At 33.3% G+C, this 19,833-nt stretch overlaps 1 protein-coding gene across 1 annotated transcript; it reads right to left on the bottom strand.

The window, feature by feature from the left end:
- Window positions 1–19,023: 19,023 nt before the first annotated feature.
- On the bottom strand, window positions 19,024–19,617 carry LOC105762107 (uncharacterized). Its single transcript, XM_012580017.1, has one exon. It carries the CDS (start codon window positions 19,615–19,617, stop codon window positions 19,024–19,026), a length of 594 nt encoding a protein of 197 aa, XP_012435471.1.
- Between the last annotated feature and the right edge of the window lie 216 nt (window positions 19,618–19,833).

Below are 19,833 nucleotides of genomic sequence, written 5' to 3' on the forward strand. Positions count from 1 at the left end.
TTTTTTTAGAAATAAAATTTTAATTTTGGAGGACTATGAAAAACAATCAAGTGTCAAAAATAAGTTTTGGCAACTACCTAACAGTCATGAAAATAAATTTAGCATACATTCGTATTAAGTGTCCTCTTTGCATTTAGACTTAATCGATTTTACTATAAGCAAGATATGATTAACTTCATTAATCATAATTATTTTAGCCTAATAGAATTAAAACAATGGAGATGAAATCAAAATAGTAAAATCATAACTAACTCAGTAGACGAGGATCATGCTTGCAGGTCATACAATGGATAATTATTAGTTAAAATCTTGGGCATGAAAATCTTGGGCATGAAAAGGGGTAGGATATACTAAAAAAAATAAATGTGGGCAAAAACAAGCACAAGGCAGCAGCAACAGTAACACAATAGAAGAAACAACAGATAAAACAATAGAAATAATGAGGAATGTCTCCCCCTACTTAAATCACATTACCCTCAATGTGAAAAATAATATTAATAAATATGATGAAAAAGAAAGGGTTTAGAACACTCCCCATGTTATTTTTGTTACTGTTTTCGCCACCCGTTTCCAAATTTAATTTTTCGTTTCCTTGATTCTCCTGGATATAAGAAGAGAGAATAAAATTTATTAACATGCAAGAAAATAAAGAAAATAAAATTGGGTTGCATCCCAACAAGCGCTTGTTTAAATTCGTTAGCTTGACGGCCCAACTAGTATTAGGGTTGTTCCAGACGAATTTTTCCGATTGTATGGTCTTGGAAATTTGGTGCTTGCACAACAGAAGGTAAAATTTTAGTGTTCATATGAGGAAATAATTCATTAACAGATTCACAAATTGGTTTTGAATTGAAATTATCATCAAACAGTGTTTCAAGTTCACTTTCATGAAGTGACTAAAAAGTTTCTTCTACTAAGGAGTCAATTATGTCAACATGATTTAAGTTCATAATTTCACTAGTGTGCCTATTAGTGCCATAAACGTTAACCTACACCATCTCCCCGTTAAACTCTATCATGAGGGTTCCGCTACGTACATCAATCTTAGTATTTGCGTTACTAAGGAAAGGTCGCCCTAACAAGATGTTTGAAGACCCAAGAGCGTTACCCTATTCTATTTTTACCACATAAAAGTCCATAGGAAAGATAAGCCTGTTGACTTTCACTAATACATTTTCAAGGACACCTTCGGGATGCACAATAGACCTGTCCGCCAATTGAATGTTAACAATTGTTTTCTTAAAAAAACCCACGTTAAGTGATCCATAAATAGAAAAATGCATTACATTTACGGAGGCCCCTAAATTTACATAGCTTTTTTTTAATTCATAAGTGACCTATTTTGAATGATATTGCAAACATGCCTCTATCTTTACCTTTTACTGGCTTCCTCTGCTGCAACACCACAGATACATTTTTTACCAACACTTGCTCTTTCATTTCCAGTCAATTTTCGTTTGTTGGTGCAAAGCTCCTTAAGGAACTTCATGTATCGTGGAATTTGTTTGATGACATCCAAAAATGGTATATTGATCTCGACGTTTTTGAATGTTTCGAGGATATCTTTTTCCTTCTTACCTCTTCGATGTTGGTTCAACCGTCTTGGAAACGGAGGTTGAATTATGAGCAAAGGAGGTTTCATTCAGACCTGTTCATCGTTCTCTTGCTTTTCTGAGCAGAATCTTGATCAAGTTTTCTATCAAGACTCACTTCCAGTTCTTTTCCACTTTGCAATGTCACTGCATTTGCGTTTTTTTCTTGGGTTAGGTTCCGTTTGTGACGACAGCTTTCCCTGTGAGTTTATTTTCTCAATTGATGTGGTCAATTCTTTTATAGATGCCTTTGTTTTCTGTTGAAAATCCTTTGTTCTCTTTTTAAAATCAACAATTTTCCATTGTATTTGTTGTTGGAAATTAAACACATTAGCTACTAATTTATTTACCATGGTTTTAAGGGAGGTACCTAAATCTTGTGTTTGTTGTGGAAATCGATTTTGGTATGGCTAGTTATACCGTGGGTTAGCCCTACAACTTAATTTAGGATGATCTTTCAATCTTGGGTTATATGTATTAGAGTAAGGGTCATATCGCCTTTGGAGGGGCTCAAGAAAGTTCCCCACAGTATCCAAATGGGTCATAGTATTACCACACAAACTAGGGCATGCATCAATTGTATGTTCGGGTGCTGCACAAATTCTGCACAGTAGGTCTGGTCCTATTTTTACAGCAAAAAGAGAATTCATGATATTAGTAAGTGTTTCGACTTTACCTTCTAAAGTTGAACCCTTCTAGTTGGTTCAGGGTTGGCTCAGAATTGCTGAGTATTTGTAGCCATCGTGGATATCAAGTCCCTTGCCTATTAGGGGGGGTCATGTTGACCAATACCCCTCCATCTATCATGTTCATTTCCATGGACTTCAAGCCCTCATAGAAGTATTGAAGAAGAGACTATTCTGTTATCCTATGTCATGGGAAACTTGCGCATAACTTCTTAAATCACTTCCAATAGTCGTAAAGAGACTCAACTTCCTTTTGCCTTATCCCAACAATCTCCCTCCTTAATTCAGCTGCGCCTGATGCTGGAAAAATCTGTTGAGAAACAAACGGTAAAGATCAACCTAGGTTTTGATAGAACTAGGAGGTAAATAAAATAACCATTCCCTAGCAAGGTCTGCTAGGGAAAAAGGAAAATCACATAATTTTATTTGATCCTCAGTTACACCCTGAGATTTCATACTAAGACAAACCATATGAAACTTGTAACATCCCGAATTTGGGGCTAGTCGGGATAGTGGTTTCGGGACCACAAATTTGACGAGAAAAAAAAATTATTTTCATTATATTTTTATGGTCTACGATTTCACAAAATGATGTCGTGAAAATTTCGTTCGAAAATTTTGACGTTTTGGCACTCAATTTAGTCAAAAGGACTAAATTGTAAAAAGTGCAAAAGTTGAGTTCTATATGTTAGAGGTGTCCAATTGTTATGAAATTTTAAATTGGAGGTCTTTATATGGTAATTAGACCATTGGTTAAGTTGGTGGACAAAAATGGGTATGGTTAGGCATGTTTCCAAAGTTTTTCATTAAGGGCATTTTGGTAATTTAGTTATTAAAATGAATTAAAAACAAAATTAAAAGCCAATTTTTGTCCATCTTCAACCCCTAGGCCAGAAATTTCATGCAGAAACTATGACTAGGGTTTTTCAAGCTTCCAAGCTCAACTGTAAGTCCGTTCTATTTCTGTTTTTAATGATTTTTACGTTTCTGAAATCCTCGTAATAAGACTTACCTACTTTTACCATTGTTTTGAACTAGGGTTTGTGTTAAAAAATTTACCCATGAATGATATGCATGTATTTTTATGTTTTATGGAAGAATAAAAATGTTTGGAGTGTGATAAAAGATTTGTACTCAGTAATTTTCGATGAAAATGCCTAAAATGATTAATTTGTAAAAGTTATAAAATATGTCACAAGTGTGTGAATAAGTGAGTATTGTGGACTGCTATAGTTTTGAAAATGGTTCATCTAGGCCTAAAATGCAAGGAAATTGAATAAAAATTATTTTACGAGCCTAGGGGCAAAATTGTAATTTTGTGAAACTTTAGGGGCAAAAACATAATTTTGCCAAAGTATGATTTTTGGACTGGAATGAATAGTGTGAAGGTTATATAAGTTAAATGTATTGTTATAAATTAAGAAAGACGAGAAATTGAAATTGATCAATAAAAAGAAAAGTAAGAAAAATTAAAAAAATTCCCGAATGAACCTTTGGAATAAAAAGGGATACGAATGAAATGACAGAAATGATCACATGTGTGGCACGGATTGTGTGTCGGCCACTATGTAAAAGTGAAAGTGATGGTCACGTGTGTAGTACTATGTGCAAGCTACTACGTGTACCAGAATGATAGGTCGCATGTGTAGTACTATGTGCAGGCTACTATGCATACCGGATAGTTTCGATCACATGTGTAGTACTATGTGCAGGCTACTACGTGTATCGAATGGTAATGGTCACATGTGTAGTACTATGTGCAGGCTACTATGTGAACCGAACATCATTGATTAGTAAAGTCGTTGCTATGTGTTAATTCCACCGGACATCATTGATTAATAAGGTGGTTGCTATGTGCTGAATCCACCGAGTATCTGTTATTATTCCGAAGTGTTCATCAGGAAATTGACTAAGTGTAATTGAATAATGAATATAGGTGTGGAATTGAATTGAATATCAGCTTAGAAATGGAAAAGTGAATTTTGAATTGAATTGTGATTGAAAGTGAAAAAGTGAAATTACGAAAGAGTACATTTAGCAATAAAATAGTTTAGACAGCAACAGTTGTGTGACTTTGAAAAATCACCAAAAATGGTAGAGATTTAATTAGAGGCTAAATAATATATGAAATTGAAGCTGAATGAGTCTATTTTCACATAAAAGAAACAAAAAGCAAAAGAGTTATATATTTTGAGATATTTTAAGTTTAGTTAGACAGAATCAGAATGAGTTCGGAATCCTCTATTCTAAATTTTGAAAATTTTAAAAAATTGTACAAAAATAATTATGGGATAAAGTTTATATTTTTAGTATCCTCAGTGAATCTATTTTCAATAGAAATAAACGGAATCAATATTCGAATCCTGTACAATGAGATAATTAATTTTTAGTGAAGAGAGGTCAGGACTGTCGAGCAGTAAAATAGGGGAAACTTTAAAGAATAAACTGTACTATTTGGCTAAACCAAAAATTATGAAAATTTTATGGTAAGAAGATACGTGAATGTAGTTTCAGGGAAAATTTACGGATCTTAATTTGGAGTGTATGCTTATAATTTAGTGCCTTTGACTCGAATAGACAGCTTTGAATATACATGTGAGTGAATAGTGAAATTGTAGTTAATGTTGTTTAAGTGTGTTATACACATTAAGGATGTGGAATGGAGAGGAGGAGGAGGAAAATTGGAAGAACATATGAATGATTTGTGTATAATTGGCCATATGCTCGATTATAATCGATAAACGATTGAAAAGAAATGATGTTTATAATTGTGCATTATTAGTTATAGTTAAAGTTCATGTGAGAAAATAAAGTTTCATAGTATGTGTATGTGGTATACTTGGTATATGATTTGGTATGTAACAATGTTAGAAATGGTTTATGAATTAACTCATGTTGATAAGTTTGATACATAAATAAATGTGGTGTTTATCCATGCTTATAATGCTTATACTATATGTTTATTTGGCTAGCATGTTTGGTGTGTATGCTTAGGCTTTGGCCTAGTTGTAATGGATTACATACATTAAATTTATAAAATTATGCATTGAGATGGTAAATGTCTAGATGGAAATATGCTTGTGATCATAAAAGGGTGGTAAGGTTTAGAGTTTGTAATCTTTATTAAAATGGTTTATCATGTGGTTAGTCTTCAAAAAGACTAGCTTGCAATTATGGTTGAGTGTAATGTTTATATCTTGTGTGATATGCATAGGAAACGGGAGTGGAAAGGAAATGAAATACTAGGTTCATGCTTGAAGTGTAAAATGATGCAAAAAGGGTACGTTAAGTTAAACGATAAATATGTATTAGTCTTGAACTTAATGAAATTGAATTGTACGTGAATTAAATGGAAATTGCAAATGATATGATTTGAATTAAATGAATTATTGTGGTATTGAAATGTATATTGGATTGAGAAATTGAATTGAATTGTGAACATGAGAATCATGAATTAAATGAAATGAAAATGAAGTATTGAATTGCATGAGTATGTATTGGGTCTCAGAAACCCAATTTGTTACAAATATAATATTTTGAAGTTATAACGTGAAGATTTATAAAAGCATGTTAAAATTTTGAAGAGTTTAAATTTGAATGAAACTTTATAACTAGGTTTAACATGTTTATAAGTGTATGTGTTCTGGTAATGCCTCGTACCCTATTCTGGCATCGAATACGGGTAAGGGGTGTTACAATGTGACATCGCCAGATTCGGTCATAATGTTTAGATTGGATTTGGGGTATTACAAAACTCTTTTAGATGTTTGTGTGGATTTTCATTTTGTAATCCATGAAAAGTCGGCAACAATTGGATTAACCCTGACTTAAGTTCAAAATTAGTATCCATAGTAGGATACACAGTGCATAATGACTGTTGTTCTACAGGAGCTTCAGCTATTTGCCGAATCGTTTAAGTCATAGGTTGTTGTGCTGGAATCAGGTTTACGTTTACCCTAGCGTTAGACACTTCTTCTGGTGGATCGACTCCTATTCTTTTGTTCTTTAGTGTTTGAATCAGGTTTAAGTCATAGGGATTTTGTTAACCCTAACTCAACTTTGTCACCTGCTTCTATTTTTGGCGGTAGGTTACTCTAACTTCCTACCACCTCTAACTGCCTTTTTCATAGATTTGTTTCCTTACGATTAGCTCTCTCAGTCTTTTCTATTTCTAAATCGAACACAAGATTTCTTGCAGCAGATCTGGTCATAAGAAAAAGAAACGAAATTAGTACGTTGCTAGTGTAATGGCCCAAATTCAAAATTATCGGAATAGTGGTTTCGTAACCACAAATCCAATTTAAAGAGAAATTTATTTTAATATTTTTGCATGAATATCGATATGATAGGAAAAATCGTATGAAAATATCGATAGAAAAATTTTCTTGATTAAGCGGTTAGTTAGAAAAAGAAATTATTGAAGAAATTAGGTAAAATAAGATATCGAGACTTGATCTCAGAAACCGAGTCAAAAATATTTTGTAAATATTTATGAAGTGTTAGTAATATGGTATTAAAATTTCGTTAGAAAATTTTAATGTTTGGGTAGTCAATTAAGTAAAAAGGACTAAATTGAAAAAGGTGTAAAAGTTACTAGAGGGATTAAATAGCTCAATTGTGAAATGAGAAGGGACATAAATTGCAAATAACCCCAAAAGGAGATATTTTGGGCGGCATACGCTGAGAAAAAATTAGGAGAATTGAAGAAATAAGGGTAAAATTGGAATATTACAAAATTTGCTTTAAAAGTTAGGACTAAAGTGGAATTATCTAGATTCCTCTTTATTTTTCTGCATTCCCATCAGCCAAAAATGTCCTAAGGGTTTCTTCAAGCTGGTTTTTCATAATTTTTGCACCAAGTGAGTTAATTCTTGCCTTTTTCTTGTAATTTTTGTGTTTCTAAGACTTTTACAACTAGGTCCTATTACTAAATTCATTAGTTTTTGATTTTATGAATGAATTTGAAAGTTTCTATGAACGTGTGCTGGAATTTTTTGATGAAATCGGATGAAATTAAAGCTTTAATTTGTTTGTGAGATGATTTTATTAGGTAATTCCAATAGAAATTGATTTGTAGGACCTAATTGTGAAAAAGTTTTGAATTAAAGTTTAGTGCTGAAATTCTGATTTCCAAAGGTTATAAGGTAGTTTAAAGTGATATAATAAAGTGTTGATTGAGAAAAATCAGCTCAATTGACAGGTTAATTGAGCAGGGACAAAATTATCATTGTTGAAAGTTTAAGGGAAAAATGGTAATTAACACCATGCACTAAAACAGTTTTGGACAGCAGCAGTACTCTAACTTTGAAAAATCACCAAAAATTGTATAGATCGAATTAGAGGATGAATAAAGTATGAAATTAAATCTTATTGAGTTTAGTTTCTTATAAAAGAAACGGTGTAAGCAATGGAATTGTAAATCATGAGATATAATAGATTTTGTGAGACAAGGTCAGAATGAATTCGGGTTCCCCTGTTCTGATTTAGAAAATCATTAAAAATTGTACAAAAATGATTATGAGTTATAATTTATATTCTTAGAATCCTTAATGAGTCTATTTTCTGAAAAAATAAAGAGAAACATCATCCTAATTCTGTACAGTGAGATAAATAATTTTTAGTGAAGAGGGATCAGAACTGTCATATAGTGAAATAGGGGAAACTTTAAAGAATAAACTGTACTTATTGGCTAAACCAAAAATTCTGAAATTTTTATGTAAGAAGATATGTGAGTCTAGTTTCAGGGAAAATTAACGGATCTTAATTTGGAGTTCCGTAGCTCAAGATATAAATAATTTAGTGACTGTGACTCAGTGAGGCAGCTTTGAATGCACTATAAATAATAATGGAATTGTAGAGAAAGTTACATATGAACATGAAATGTATTAGATTAATGATTAAATTTATTTATTTAGATCCGGAAAATTCAAATACGAAGCAAGATCGAGGAAAAGAAAAATTTCGAGATTAGTAGATTTTTGTTTACGAACAATTGTCGAGGTAAGTTCGTGTAACTTGAATTATATTCTTAAATGCTTGAAATGTTTGTTATTGTTGTGAATATGAGTTGTATGTTTATTGTATGATAATTGATGAAGTATTGATATACTTGATGAAAAGAGGAAATAAATCCCGGTTGAATGAAAGGAAAATTCGATGGATCTCTGAAAAAGAATTGACGGTAAAAAGGATCTAGTCGGGACGGGTGATCCTATCCTGATATTGCCCTCCCGAAGAATATGTGGAAAATGGATTTAGCCGGATGGGTAATCCGAATTAGGTCTCAATTTAGCCTGGACTGTAATTGGATCCAAGCTCATTAGAGTAATTGTCGTTGCGAGGATTTAGCCTAGTGGTAATCCCGACAATACTCTATGAGTTTATATTACTGAGTGATTTAGCCTGACGGTAATCCGCTTTGTAAGGATGAGGTTCAAGGGAGTGTGCTCTCTGAAATGGAAATGTGCACATGAATATGAATTGACGGACCGGATTTGTACACTTAGGTGTACGCCTGAATATCCATCGAAATTCCAAGTAGTTCAACGGGATAAATATGGAAAAATAACAAGGAAATGGAAATCATGGAATTGATGAGCTCATCAATCATTTATCTTTGTAATGAATTAGTATGAGGTTGAGTTTGTATGTGATAGGTATATGTTTATGTGAATTGGATGTGTGCTTGCGTTATTAAATGATGGATGTATAAGTATGGTAAGTATAATTCCTGTTGCATGAACTTACTAAGCACAAAGTGCATATCCTGTTTCTTTTTCCCCTGTTTGTAGAGTTAAGAGCTCGGAGGTCGGATTTGGTCGGAGACACATCACACTATCAATCTCGAGATCTCGGTACATAAAGGAACTTTATTTTGGAAATCAATGGCATGTATAAGCTAGTAAATTAGATGTTAATGTGAAATGAATGTATGGTTAGCCATTGGTATGGCTAACAAATTTTGGTTTTGGTATGTGATGAAATTATCTTATGAATATGATAAATCTATCTTGAAAAAAAAAATTCGGTAAAATCTGGTAATGCCTCATACTCTATTTCGGCGACGAATACGGGTAGGGGGTATTACAGCTAGTCTCCAACAACGATGCCAAATTTTGGTGTGCCATTGGAAGCACCAAAAATAACCTATCCCTAAATAATCAAAAGAAATAGTATAAAGGAAGTAGGGTCAAATCCTCAAGGACTGGATCACTACAGCTTGACCTGTGAAAAACGTTTGACCTGTGAAAAAAATAGAATTTAAAATATAGATGAGTTGAAACTAAATAAATTGAAATTGCAATTGTAAAAAGAAACAAAGTTGAGAAAAAATGATTTTCTAATTGAGGGATTCCAACCTTTGGTTATCTCGATCCTCCTTTGGTTCAATCATCGACTTTTAGGTGACCCTTCTGATGACCGAATAAGCCAGTTATAATGGAAGAGGACGCCTACAACCACCAGCTCCACTTATGTTATAGGCTTACGATCTAGAGGAACCTGACTCTAGCCAACCGTCACTTTTGTGGGATTGTCTTACACTAGATCATCGTTTATCAATGGCGAATACCACGCCCTTTTGTCTCTTGGGCTCGACAACCTCTGACGCAGTAAGTTAGCGAACCGACTATGCAACCTTCCCGAAACATACAAATCGGTTGTTCCTTGTGCAAGATGAAAAGATTTCTTTTGGAAGGACATGGACAGAAATGTTAGTCCTGTAATGTGGAGAAATGATGAATACTCATCGAGAAGGACTAAGTGCGGATTCTAAGCCTCATGAACTCTTTTGAAGGAGGCTTGATAACCTTTGGCTAGATGAGTTTAGTGACTCATGCTTTTTGAAAAAAAACACAAGTTTAATGGAATGAAATTTTATTGGAAAAGAAAAGAAATAAAAGGCTAAGAGCCTTAGGGGGAATAAGTTTTTTACAGAAGTGACGAGTGAATAATCATGTCACTCCATCCCTTATTTATAGTACATAAAAACCTAGTTTGTTCCTGTTTAAACTCTAGATGATAATGTTTAAAATATATAATTTGAAATTAAATCTAAACAATATCATAATAATTCTAACAATAATCCTGAAAATAAAATTCAAATTTAAATATAGTCTTATGTTCATAAACTCTGTTTTGAATTTTTTCCCCAAGTCTTCCATACTTTGTATTTTTGGCACCATTTCTTCCCTAAACCCTAAACCATAAACAACCCAAATTAGTAGGATTGTACTCAAAATAGATATGTAATTAACACATAAAAGTATGCCATTTTAGAGTATTATCGACTTAACTCTAATGTGTCAATATGTCTTGTCATATATGTTATATATGTAACTGAAATTAAATTTTAATTAAGCATGACTTATTATTAAGTTTATATATGACATTGATTATTACAAAATATGTTATTCTTATAAAATGAATTTCTATTGTTAAAAGGAAATTACACTATAATATTTTAGAACAAATATATTTATGTCGTGTTTGTTTTACAAAGAACAATGTAAAATATAAGTTTATAAATATAAAATAAATTCAACTAAACAATAAAAATAAGAAAATCTCAAATGTATGTTTGTTTCACTGAAAACATCTTTTATGAAATATTTTCGTGAAATTGGCCAAACAACGAAAATATTTTATCTGATTCATCCAATCATAAAAAATATCACTTTTCGAAATAAATTTTTGGAAGCCATTTTCAATGAAACAAACGAGTATAACTTTTTAAGCCTTTTAGGACCAATGTACTATTTGTAAAATACAAACCATGTAGAATTGTATTTATATATAGATAATTATTCTATAAATTTGTGAATTTGTGAATTATGCTTATTATATATTTTTTCAGTTGCAATTAGATGCAATTATTTTTTGTCAAAAAAAGAGATGAACACCAACAAAATGTTCAAGCAATTCAGAATTTTCTTATGTTTGTGGGACATTGCTCAAAGAGTAATCCATCATAAATTAACAAGTACAAGCCACAATTTAAGTTCAACTCACTTATCAAGTTGCAACCTCGTTCCTATACTTTAATCTAGATCACTTTTCTACTATGGTTTCTCCTTTTAAAGTTGTAAACTGATGAACAATTCAATTTACTTTACACAAATATGTTCTAAAAACATTTCTTTTTTGAACAAATATATGCGATCTCTCTCTCTCTCTCTCTCTCTCTCTCTCTCTTGTAATAACCTAAAACAAGTCGTCTATAAATAAGTACAATGACCTGTTAAATTACAATCAATATGATGTTGGAAAATATCTGGTTTGAAAATGATTTTCTTGCATAGTGAAAAATAAAATTTTTGAAAACTGACCTAATTTGTGATATTTATAGTAATAAACCCTAGACCGAAATTGTACTCGTGTTTTTGGATAGACGGATCCTTATCGTTTTCGGCTTTCAACCAAACAATAATCTTCGCTATTCTTGTACCACGAATTACCTTGAGTGTGGGCTCGATCAAATCGAATCAAACACAAAAACAATAAATAATTTTCTTTTCTTTTGGGGTGAAAACGAAAATTCTCTTCTCAAATAGAAACCGACAGAATCGTTATTCCAGAAAATATATCTAATTCTAACATAATAAAAGTCTCTCTATTTTTGAGTAGAATAACGATATCTTAAAGTTGTGTCAATAGCCCTACTGGTGTCATCTATTTATAGGGAGAAAATGTAGAACCATTGTTGAATTAGAGAAATTTATTTCAAATAGAAAAACACTCCCTACTTAGAGTAGCATATGATTTATTTTCATTTTTGGGCTTTAAAATAGCTCAAAAACATAAACTCATTCTTCTGATCATTTTCGGGAATTCCTTGTTCATTTCTAAATGAATTCATTTCTCATTTTCATTTCCATTTTGAGAAAACCATATTCATTTACAAATGATTCCAATTTTTCCATTTTCATTTTCAATTTGGAGAAAACCATAGTCATTTCTTGAATATTTTCCAATTCTCCATTTCTATTCATTCTGTTCATTTTGATTCAACACACAATTCATTTCTGGTTTCAACGAGCTAGCTAAGGTACTGGTTGGACATATGCAATTGAGGCTCAAATGATTTGTAATCTTCGCCTATTAATTATAAACTCATTTAGTCATGAAGTCATTCCACTATAGTATCATGATTAAGCTTTCCCCAATGACATACCATTACAAAAGCAACTCGATTAGTGCTCGTCCAATGACCTTGTCATAAGTTGGTATCGAATGTACACCTGCAAATCTAACCACATAAATGTGTCATCATATAATACTATTTCTAAAGGCATGTGGATGATTTGCCACAATTCTTTGTAGCAGATTAAACTACTTTCTATACTTAACGAGCTTGTAGGAAAGTAATTCCATTATGTTTTTGTTTATTTTTTACTTGTAGTACTTAGGTAATAAAATGAGAAATTTTGGTGATTTATCTGACCTTGTGGGCCAAGGGAGGCATAAAGGTGGACTAATATGTCTGGTGAGTCTGTAGGACATTATTTAAAGGCACAAAGATAGTAGACTGCCTGCGATGTTGCAACACAACAAATAGAGTACCAAATGAGCAGTTTTCCATTAGTGTCATGACATAAGCCAAAAGATACACCCTAAGGAGTAAAATACCATCAGTGTCACGACATAGGCCATAGGGTGTCGCAACACTGACACGACGAAGTCACTTAATGGACTGTAACAACCCGTTTTTAGTAAAATTAGAATAATAGTTTTAGGACCACAAATCCAATAAGTAAATTAATATTTTATTATTGTTTTAATGTCTCTGGTATGTTAGTAGGGTCATAAAAATTTTGTTAAGAAATTTTGACGTTTGCATGCCTAATTATGTAAAAAAGACTAAATCGTAAAAGGTGCAAAAGTGGAGTTCTATAAGTAAAAGGCATCAAGTAGATATGAAAATTTAATGTAAGAAGAATTAGATCGTAAATAGACCATTTATATAGTTAGTGGATATTCATGGATTGGTTTTATTGAAATATGAATGTTTTTAAAGATTATTTTAGTAAATAGGTAAATAAAGCTTAAAAATTAAATAAAACAAATTTTTTTTAATTTTTTAATCTTATCTACCTATTCTCTAAGGCAATAACACCATTTTTAGGGCTTTGACATTTGGCTATTACAAGTGCTAGCATGTAAGTGTTATTTTGTCTCGTTTTTAATGATTTTTATGTTTTAGGGATCGTTATAGTTTAATCTAGCTAGCCCAGGGACTAATTTGCAAAAATATTAAAGGATTAGGGTTTCTCCATGAAATTTTTGTATGGTTTTTGAAGTTTAATGAAAGATTACGAGTCCTTGTTGTTAAATAAACAACTTTTGCAAAGTGATTTTTGATGAAATTATCATTTAGGGACTTATTTATAAAAGTAGTAAAATACCAAGATAAATTTGTGAAATGTTAATTTGTATGAGGTTGTACAAGTCCCTAGTTTTTTGGTTAGCATGAAATGTGGATGAGATTGCATAAATGTCATTTAATGAGCTTAAGGACTAAATTGTGAAAAGTTAAATTAGGGGAAAAATTATAATTATGCATAAATGTGGATTACGGATTGAATTAAATGTTTGAGATTGATTGAAACATTTAATTGAATATAATTATTTATTTAGATCAAGATAAATCTTAGTCGGATCTAAACCGAGGAAAGGTGAAAGTCACGGATTAGCTCGATCATATTTCTTCGTCTTGATTGTCAAGGTAAGTTCATAGTATTTATATACGTAGTTGAATTTCTACTTGTATATTTACAATATAGTTATGTGGTTAATTGCCTATACTTAATTATACCCTTGAATTGCACATATGTGCCCCTGTTTGTACTTCGATACCCTTGAATTGCACATACGTACCCGTATTTGTACTTCGGTACCCCTAATTGCACATACGTGCCCATGTTTACAGTCCAATAACCATGAATCTAGTAAAATATGTGTTTTACTCAATATTTTTTAAGTTTAATGATATACTATGTTCTTACTAAGCTCTATAAGCTTATTCGTTTTTGTGAATTATTTTGTAGATCATTGTTGCTGACGTTGGACAGATCGAATCTTCGGCTCACACTATCCTGAGATGTTGGTAGTTCTTGTGTCCTTTAGGGTTGTGGCATTTGTATGTGGCTATATAGGTTGTTATGGTACATTATGACAAAACACTGAACTAAGTTGTTAGGTATTGTACTAGGATTGTAAATAGGTATCTTTTTGGTACAATTAGAATGGTATGAAAGTAAACACTAAACTAAGTTGCTTTGCTTGAAATGGTATCAATTGTGGTATGCTTTAAAATGATATTGAACTAGGTATGGATATTGAAAATGTAATCACTTGTGTACATGTTCGGTAAGATTGTTTGATTGTGATTGAGGTGCCTTGAAAGGCATATTAGTTGAATGGATTTTGGATCATTTGAATTGGATAATCTAAGCATGTTTTGGTTTGTTTTTGGTTCCTTGTTCATATGTGCAAATGGCTTGTAGGTACTTGTTGGAAATGGGTGAGAGAAATGGCTTGATTTTGGCCAATTACTTGTCCACATGGCCTAAAACACGGGCGTGTGTCTCAGCCATGTGTGACACACGGCTATGCGATATGTCCGTATGTCCCCTGTAGGTTTCTAAGGTTGCAAGCCAGGCAGTTACACGGCCTAGCACACAGCCTGGCACACGGGTGTGTTAGGCCATTTCAAGTGTTACACAGCCTGGCACACGGACGTGTGGCTTGGCTATGTGACCCAACTCAGAGAGTTGCACAGGCACGGACACGGTCGTGTGTCCCTATTTTAATTGTTACATGATCTGAGACACGGGCGTATGTCTCAGCCGTGTGAGTCACACGGCTATGTGACCCCTGCAACTCAATTTTTCTAACTCTTTTCTCAATGTTTCAAATGTTTTCGATTTAGTCCCGATTCATTTCTAAAGTGTTTCTAAGGCCTCGAGTGCTCAATTAAGGGACTATATGCATGTATTTGAATGAGTTATGCTATGTTTATATTAGTGTTGGAAATGCATGTTTTATGTTGTTTTTATACGGTAATGTTCCGTAACCCTATTCTAACGATGGATACGAGTTACAGGTGTTGCATGGGCTAAGGGTATTTATGTCTGCACAATGAACTTTAACGAGAAATAGTCAGTCGTTTTAGGTTAAGGACCAGCTGCCAAGCCTAGGCCTATAAATTGAATTGCTTTAAACTATTTAGGGACAACTTTTTACTTAGTTTTAATTTTACTTTCAAATTTTAATTTAGATTTCTTTCAGTTGTAGCTTTTAATTTAGTTTTATTTCATTCTTCGCAGGAACTATATTATAGATCTGTCAAACTCATCACGGATTACTGTTCGCGCCACTATATTTATATCATGATTTTTGTTATCTTTATTCTTGATCTATTCTTAATGTTTATCTTTCCAATAAACTATATTGCATGTGTTAAATCCATAGAGAGCTAATCTAGTAAGGGAGATTAACGAGTGGATGTGGGGTTAATTAAGACTTATGTTGGGTTTCTTAGCATATCAATTGGTTGGGAAAGGAAGAACTTAAAACCCTAGGCTTGACGAACCTAGGAAGTCATATAGGTAGGAATGAACCCGAAATTGGTATTGCCTAACTGTGAAAACCTTACCCCAACCTGGCCTGAACTAGTTGACTGAATAGAACTCGAAGTAAGAGTTAATTATGAACACTAGATTGAGTTAGTCTTCTGTCCTTTAAGCTGATAAACTATATGATCTGTTTTTGCACTGGTTTTTATTAATTTATAGAATATCTTTTATCACAACGTTAGGAATAATCATAATATAAATTAGTTAAAGTACTAACTAGACCTGTTAGTGTAGAAGTTAATGTCAGTTTAGTCTAGCCTCCCTTGGGTATGATTCTCGGAGTACTTCTAGTAATTTGTTTTAGAAATCTATATTACAACATGTCCCGTATACTTGTGGACACTGCCTTAATTCCTATATTTAGTTGCAGTATTCTCACTTCCGACGTTGGTGCGTCGGGAGGCGGTCAAGTTGTTGCCACCGTTGCTGGGGAGGCTTCACCATTGAATTAATTTTAATTTTTATGTTTAATAGGATAGTTAGGAAACTTTTAAATTATAGATACAACTTTTATTTTATTTATTTTTTAATTTAATTTGCTAACCAATTTCTTTTCTTTGTCGATTTCAATGTATGACTTGGAGTAGGGGCACACTTATAGAGCCAACCACTGATCTAGAAAGAAATATTCACCGCAATAGATGAAAATGACAACAACAACAACAAGTGCAAAATAACCTACCTACTACAGTTGATCCACCATGCAATAACCCACTATACGACAATTCGCGCTTTCCAGACTTACGATGATGACCACCACCATAGTTACTTATAGAGCCACCTATGGCTTGGGAGGAACGAATGCCTATCAAATCAAAATATGGTACACGGTAGTATGGGAAGACCAACAATCACAACGAACAATTTTGAGATAAAGCCAACAATGATCCAGATGATGCAGAACAACCTACAGTTCAAAGGGATAATGATGGAGGGTCCAAATCAACTCTTAAAATGATTTCTCCAACTATGTGATACTTTGAAATTCAATTTGGTCACCGATGATGCTATTGATGTTTGGTTGTTCCCTTTCTCTTTAATTGATAATGCTTTCTCTTGGTTAGAGTCTTAGGCACCAGGATTTATCATGACATGGAACGAACTTGCAAAAATTTTTTTATACAAGTTTTTTTGTAGCGCCCCAAACCCGTCCCATGTGGAGGGCCTAAGATTGGCACATTACAACAAAAAGAAGAAAATCTCTTCTTTTTAGAAATGCATTAGATGAAGACTCGAGTTTTAGTTATTCAACTAGATATACATAAGGTAATAATATTAAACACTCACATTTAGTGGGCCAAAACATTTCGGATCATAAAAGTTTTTCCAAAAAAAAAAGGTAAAGAACACTACAATTGAACGAATATAAGAGTTTAGTTACAAAATAACAATTATTTGAAAACAATAAATTTGTGAACTCATCCCCATTCATATATGTCATACATACCAAACATCAAAATTCTCACAGCAAATGATGTTCTCTGGCGGAATCCTTAAAGTCTTCCCACTTCTTGGGTGGTCTTGAGAAGGAAAGATAAATGGAGTAAGTTTATAGAATTTAGTGAGTTCCAGAGGAGACACTAAGATAAATTATATGTCAGGCAAACAAATGGACCTTTCTTACTCAGTGGTAAATATAGTTCGCCCATTGGAAAAGACCAAACTTGCACATATTTAGGATAGTAGAAGCGTTTTTGGCATATACACTATGCCCATACATTCATGCAGACAACCCTCTTCGTGTTAGCCAAAACCTTGGTTCGTGTTCAGAGATCAATCATTCATTTAGTTTCCTTTGCCATGCTTGCCAATATAGTTTGCAGTGTACCTGCCTTACCAGAGGCTACATAACAATTATTCATGTACCACAATCTACCAGTTCAATGCACTTTGCATCGAAGGCAATGCCATGAATTCATCATAGAGCCACATTTCATGTACCACGATCTGATAGTTAGAAGGATATTTCATTGAAGGCAATGCCATGAATCTTTTTCTTTATTTTGACCATATGGTTCCTTTTTCAGAGTAAAATGGGTAATTTCTTGACACAAAGTAAGGTTCTTTATCACTTTTATAGAGATGCAATACTAGACTTTTCACCGGACAGGTGAACCTACCTTGAACCAGACATGAAATGAAGCACAATACACACACATGGGGTATAAAAGAACTCACCAAAAAATATAGCAAGGTTTAGACTGAAAGTCCCTTGCCTTTGTCTCGGGAGCTTTCTGGAGTTTCTTGAGCTATGATATAAATAGTTAACTTATCAGATTATGTTCTTCAGAAAAGCAAAGCAAGTTTTCAAGAATACTAAATCAGGAAACCCAAAATCTGGAAGTTTCCTGCCCTCTTTGCTTCTAAAGTAATCCTAGAGCATGAAAACCCAAGGCCCCATAAATAACCATGATGATAGTTTAAGTTTCATCGATATTTACCAAGCATCAAACATCGATGGAGTTTACTGAATACAACAAACCCAAAATTTCAAGCTAGCTTTAGTTCTAAAGCTTTCCCTAGTGTTGCAGAGAGAATTTAGAGAGAGAATAAAGTTTTCTAAAGAAAGAAGAAACCTTGGTCAAGAAGCCAATGCTGGCTTTACAAAGGTACTCATAGAAGGAGAACTTAGTGGGCAAGTTTATTCTCCCCATTACCCCTCTTTCGACAATCGTGACTAATAACTTTCTCTCTCATTTTAAATGCATGACCTCTCAATATCAGATATGTTGTCTCATTCTGACTAACCCTCTCCAGGTGAAATGTCTAGTTTAACCAAAATAATAAGGCTAACAATACCAAGAAATAAGTACTAATGTCTATCAGCTGGGGTGGTGGACACTCTTTAAAGGAGCTTCTCCAACCACAAAGCTTACTTTAAGACAGACTTCACCCAAGGACGTACTCATCGTCCTCAAGCATTTAGAAAGTTATTAACATTTTATTTGCTTAGAATTTATTTTATAAGCCTATCTTCATAAATAGTACTCAAATGCCCTAGACTACGCCAGACGGCATGTTACAACTCTTTCTCACTTAGGAAATTTTATTCACAAAATTCATACCTGAAAACAATTGTGGATACTATTCTCTCATTATGCTTTCCCTGTCTCAAGTGGCTTCTTCAGTGTTGTGATTTCTCCATAGTACTTTCATTAAGGGAATTCTTTTAGTCCTTAGCTCTTTAACTTCCTTAGCCAAAATACGAACTGACTCTTCCTCATAAGATAGATTTGGCTCAATGTCAAGCTCTTCAATTTGTATCAGGTATTCTGGGTTGGATATATACCTATGCAAGATTAATACTTGGAATACAACGTGAATCCTTGATAACTCAGGAGGCAACGCCAACCTATATGCCACTAGACCAACCTTGTCAAAAATCACATATGGTTTTATAAATCTAGGGCTTAGCTTCCCTTTTGGACCGAAGCATATAATCCTCTTCCAAGGGAAGAGCTTCAGGAATACCTTATCTTCTACCTCAAAGGAGATTTCTCTCCTTTTTAAGTCGGCATAGGAATTTTGTTGGTCCTGAGTAGCCTTCAAGTGATGATGAATGACGACAACCTTTTCTTTTGTTTCGCGCATGAAGTATTGTCCCACAATTTTTCTCTCACTTAGCTCTACCCAACAACTAGGCGTTCTACCTTCTACCATACAGGGCTTTAAAGGGAGACATATTGAAACTCGTGTGGTAGCCATTGCTGTAGGCGAATTGAATCAGGGGAACATATTTTTCCCAGTTTGTCTGGAAATTAATCACACAGCAGCGCATCATGTCTTCTACTACTTAAATCACTCTCTCAGATTAACCATCTATCTGAGGATGGAATGTAGTGCTTAATATTAGTTTTTTCCCTGGTGATTGTTGTAATTGTTTCCAAAATCTCAAAGTAAACCTCAGATCTTTATCAGACT

This window comes from Gossypium raimondii, chromosome 12 (genome assembly GCF_025698545.1).
Source record: "Gossypium raimondii isolate GPD5lz chromosome 12, ASM2569854v1, whole genome shotgun sequence".
In the NCBI taxonomy this organism is placed as follows: Eukaryota; Viridiplantae; Streptophyta; class Magnoliopsida; order Malvales; family Malvaceae; genus Gossypium; species Gossypium raimondii.